General features: G+C 35.6%; 1 protein-coding gene across 1 annotated transcript; it reads left to right on the top strand.

The window, feature by feature from the left end:
- Positions 1-507: 507 nt before the first annotated feature.
- Positions 508-4527, top strand: LOC149907245 (uncharacterized). The gene is made up of 5 exons (XM_090103613.1): positions 508-660; positions 2192-2384; positions 3186-3376; positions 3709-3858; positions 4146-4527. Exons 1-5 carry the CDS (start codon positions 520-522, stop codon positions 4476-4478), a joined length of 1008 nt encoding a protein of 335 aa, XP_089959739.1. The 5' UTR covers positions 508-519; the 3' UTR covers positions 4479-4527.
- Positions 4528-4750: the final 223 nt, after the last annotated feature.

Genomic DNA, 4750 nt, shown 5'->3' with positions numbered 1-4750 from the left:
TTTCTGTACCTACTGTCCTTTTTAAAGCTCAGGAAGCGATTGGACTGTGCTGCAGTGCAATATGAAAACGGGATTATTAGAAATGTCCGAGATCTTGATGCTTGAGAGATCTTAATTTTTTATTGCATTAGCTTTTTGATTGTTGGTATTAATTGTTTGTGTCAACTGAATGTATAGTATAATCAGTTTGTGTGTTTGTGTGTTTATTCAGGTTATGAAAGTCATTTAATGATTGTTTAAGGAATTTGATATATTATGTATATTTATAAGTGTTTTTAAAATACTAAATATTTTATTTTAAGGTGGGTCCATAAATTGAAATTTAATTAAATGACAAAATATATGCCAGTCTTTATTTCGTCCAGATTACAAAAATAAATAAGGCTAGTTTATCGGAATCAATGCCCTTTTTACAGTTTTGCCTAATATGAATAACATATTACCTAAGTTTAACCCTCGAAAGTCGAAACAAACACTTCAATCCTTCTAGAAAAGTCAGTTTTCCCACACGCCTATAACATGCAACTGACATACAGTTGCGAAGCGATCTACCTCCCTCGTATAGTGGGGTTCAGTTCTTATATAAATACAATGTGCCCTCCAGTGGATATCAGTGTAACATTATTTGTGTACAGTGTACTAACAAACATGAAGACCTTTGTAAGTTCTTTGGTCATAGAGTATACGCATATATACGTCACAGATAATTAATAACCGCGCAAAAATTTAAAACGTTCGATTTTTTATGTCGATTTTAGTGAATTCATTTTAATTTCATATTAATTTTTGATTTGCAATTTGTGATCAATTAATATAAAATAAACTAAATTAAAAAAATGTGCCAAAATATTGTATGTAACGATTTTCTTTAAACATTCTATTCTTATTTTAAAAATCAACAAAAATCGTTCTAAATCAAAACAGTAGCACATACCTTTATATACCTTTATTTTAATATTCTATATCCAAATTATTTTGCAGTGCTCAAATCTAGTGCGCAAATTAGAATATACGTGCACTATAAATTTTTAAATTAACCACTATTTTAAAAATATTTTTATATAACATTAACTATATCTTTTCACTCATAAACCAGTGCCATTTAAACTAGTAATTTAGTATTTCTCAGAAAAATAAATTTAAATATAACGAATTTTTAAAACCTTTTTGTGTAATAACGAATAATCATAGAATTATTTAAATCTGTATGAATAATTTAATTTAAAACTGTATAATATTGGAAACTTAATAATAAAATCAATGTTCATCAAACCTTAAGAACCAAATATTATTTTGTACACTTCAATTAATTCTTCATTTGATAAGATTTTTGAAATTAATTTGCAGAAATGTACCTATGCTCGTAAAAATGTTAAAAGTGCACCTACCTGCTTGCTTACTATTTGGTCCATTATTTCATTTATTTTTCGTGCATTTTATAAGTTTTTAATCTACCATTCTAAGTTATGAATTTTAAAAAGCATAAATCGCATTCCCAAATATTCACCCATCAAACCTTTACGTAATAAGACCGGCGAATGAAAGCGAAACCAAAATAAACAATAACACATAAATCATTCATCAACTACTTACCATGCAGTGCTGCTAAATATTCCAGGCCCGTAGTCAATTTCGATTTTAACGTGATGCGGTGTCGTGAACTCGTAAAAGTGCTTGAAACTTTGGCAATTGTTACATGGATGTCCTGTTATTTAATGTTATTGTAATATCAAGGACTTGTGTTAGATCTGCTATGGATATCTCAACTTTTACAAGACTGGGAATAGGGTAGGACGCGGATATAATATAATTAGTAAAGAAGTTTAGGATACGTGCAAAACTACGTAGTTCATCAAATGTTCATAAGTATTTTTTGCCATAATTAATTTCCATTCTCGCGATATTTTCAGTGCAATAACAAGGCACATAATTTAATGAAAATTAGTGAACTTAAAATAAATTTAAATTTTAAGACTTGAAAACTACAGCATGTATAACATTTAACTATTCGTAAATGAAAGTCATAGCTACCTATAAAATATTAAAATGATAAAACAAACAAAGAGAACGTCGATACTAATAATGCATACAGTCTTAACATTTAAGAAAACCTCACTTTAAAATGAGTACCATAAAGTCTACATTTCCAAACTCCTTTTAACATTATTCCTATAAATTCCAAATCTTCCAGATCGCTGTACTATGCCTGACCGCAGCGGTCTTCGCTGAGCCCAGCAAGGAGCCCACCAAAGTGGTGCAAAAGCGAAGTGGCCTGGTGGGACACTATGGCGGTCTGTATGGAAGCAGTCTGGGCGGCCATGGACTGAGTGGAGGGTACATCTCATCGGGATCTAGCCTTGGCTATGGATACGGCGGTCTTGGAGGTAATTTCAAGTTTTCTTATGGCTGTATTTCTACAAATTCGGGATATATTCTGCATAATATCTTATCTTACAATGAATGATGAATATTTTACAATTTAATTGATATGGTCAAAAGTAACGCGACCTAAAGAGGTGAAATCAGCCTAAAATTTGTAGAAGTAAGGTCTCTTGTTTCCTTGTTGGTCTAAAGGGGTAGTAAAGTATTTTATGTATCATTCTGGACAGGTTCAGTGACAGGAATATTTGAAATAAACTCTCTATACCCTGTTCCACTATAATGTATAACTTCATATAGCAAGGAATACGATAATATGTAGGTAAACACTTGTTTATGAAGTAATATTTATTTACGTGTTACAAATTACAATAATAAAGCTACATTTGCATAATCTCAAACTCTTATACAACACATAAAACTCGATCTTTACGTAGAATATTATTAGCGAATACACGTTATAATAAGTGCTACTGGATTTAAGTTAGGTATGAATTGAATAATGTTGCTAATAATATAAATGCGTTGCATATCCAAAATTCTGGATGTGAGATATATCCTTCGCTCTGTTGATAATAAAACAACACTTACAAATTTGTCCTCTTACTTAATACAGGTTTTTAAAGCTAGTAAAATAGATCCTTTTCCAAATAGGTATTAGGTATAAGGGTATTGCAAGCTCTATTAAAATAATTATATAAATATTATCTGCAGCTCGTAACTTCTGCTCTAGAATACCCATGCTCAAACTAATAATTCTAAGCAAAACTTAACTATACGATTATTTAATTGTAAATTATTTTAAGGCGGTTACGGCGGCGGTTATGGCGGCGGTCTCAGCAGCGGTCTCGGCAGCGGCATTGGCAGCGGTATCGGTCTTGGATCCGGCACCATCGTCGGCGCTAACGTCCACACCACTGTGACCAAGCACGTTGGTGTGCCCGTGCCTGCTCCTTACCCAGTTGCTGTTGACAGGCCTGTTGCTGTTCCCGTTAAGGTAATGTGGTTATATTAATTGAAGGTTGTTTATGTAGATGATGGAAAGTGAATCTTGGCAGCTTAATAAAAGTAGATAAGATATAATTCGTCTGATCTATTGGATTTTTTTTTTGGTAAAAGAATAAAAGAGGAAATATAAGGAATTTTCGTTTCATAAACATTATAAAGTTTCGTGCGTGCTATAGACATACTGCGTACTATGATGTACGTGCTATAAAAATACGAAAAATTAGCTCACTCAAATAATGTAAATTGTTAGACGTATTAATTCTTCAGCTGGTAAACTTAAAATCTCTTTCTAAAGTACATGTTTTCATCTTTACATTACAGGTTGCAGTCCCCGTCCCAGTAGACCGTCCCTACCCCGTGCACGTACCCAGGCCTTACCCAGTAACTGTTGAGAAGCCCGTAGCTGTGCCCGTTGACAGGCCCGTGCCCTACCCAGTGCCCCACGCTGTTCCCTACCCAGTTGTTAGACAGGTAAGGCAAAATTACTTACCATAATATGTAAAAAAAGGACTATAATATTTTGTAATGATTTACCAAATACAATTCTCCTGTTGAAAAACGTAGTGAATGATGAATAGCATATTTTTTTTTACTCTAGATAGGGAAGAGCTTAACCACAATATTATACAAATTTCAGCCCTACACCAGATTTTGAAAGTTAACAAACAGTATTCACTGACAAAATTCCTACCAGAGTGTGACATGCTTCATACTTCAGTCAATAAAATGTACCCTAACAAATCACAAACCTCTTTCAGGTCGGAGTCCCAGTGCCAGCCCCTTACCCCGTCCCAGTGCCCAGGCCAGTCGCCGTGCCAGTCGCTCAACCAGTAGCCGTGCCAGTTGCCGTCTCTAGCGGCGGTCTCGGCGGTGGATTGGGAAGCGGTTTCGGCGGCGGTTTCGGAAGCGGTATCAGCAGCGGTTTCGGCAGCGGCTACGGCAGCGGATACGGAGGCGGTTACGGAGGCGGTTACGGAGGCGGCTACAGCAGCTACAGCAGCGGCTACGGTCTCCATGGCGGTATCAGCAGCGGTCACGGTATCATCAGCAGTGGTCACGGCATCATCAGCAGTGGTCACGGCATCCACTAAACTGCTACACTAGTAATTCGGTTGTTAGGGCGGCGTGCTTGGGCGTTATGAGGCAAGAGTAATTAATGACCATTATTATTGTATACTGTCTTGATATTCCAGTAGTTCACGTGTTCATCACGCATCACGTAGTAACTCAAGATGCGTGAACGGTATCTTGTTGCAAATGTGTCAGCACTTTTCTATACTAAATCGTGTGTACACCCTAGCCACACTACGCTCGGAGCTTTTAAATTTAAGACTGATGAGTAGAACCGAATACCGACAAGGCA

This window comes from Colias eurytheme, chromosome 7, assembly GCF_061535395.1.
Source record: "Colias eurytheme isolate Ceu_HAF_F1 chromosome 7, ilColEury1 Martin Lab GWU primary, whole genome shotgun sequence".
In the NCBI taxonomy this organism is placed as follows: Eukaryota; Metazoa; Arthropoda; class Insecta; order Lepidoptera; family Pieridae; genus Colias; species Colias eurytheme.
This window is presented reverse-complemented; position numbering and strand designations above follow the sequence as displayed.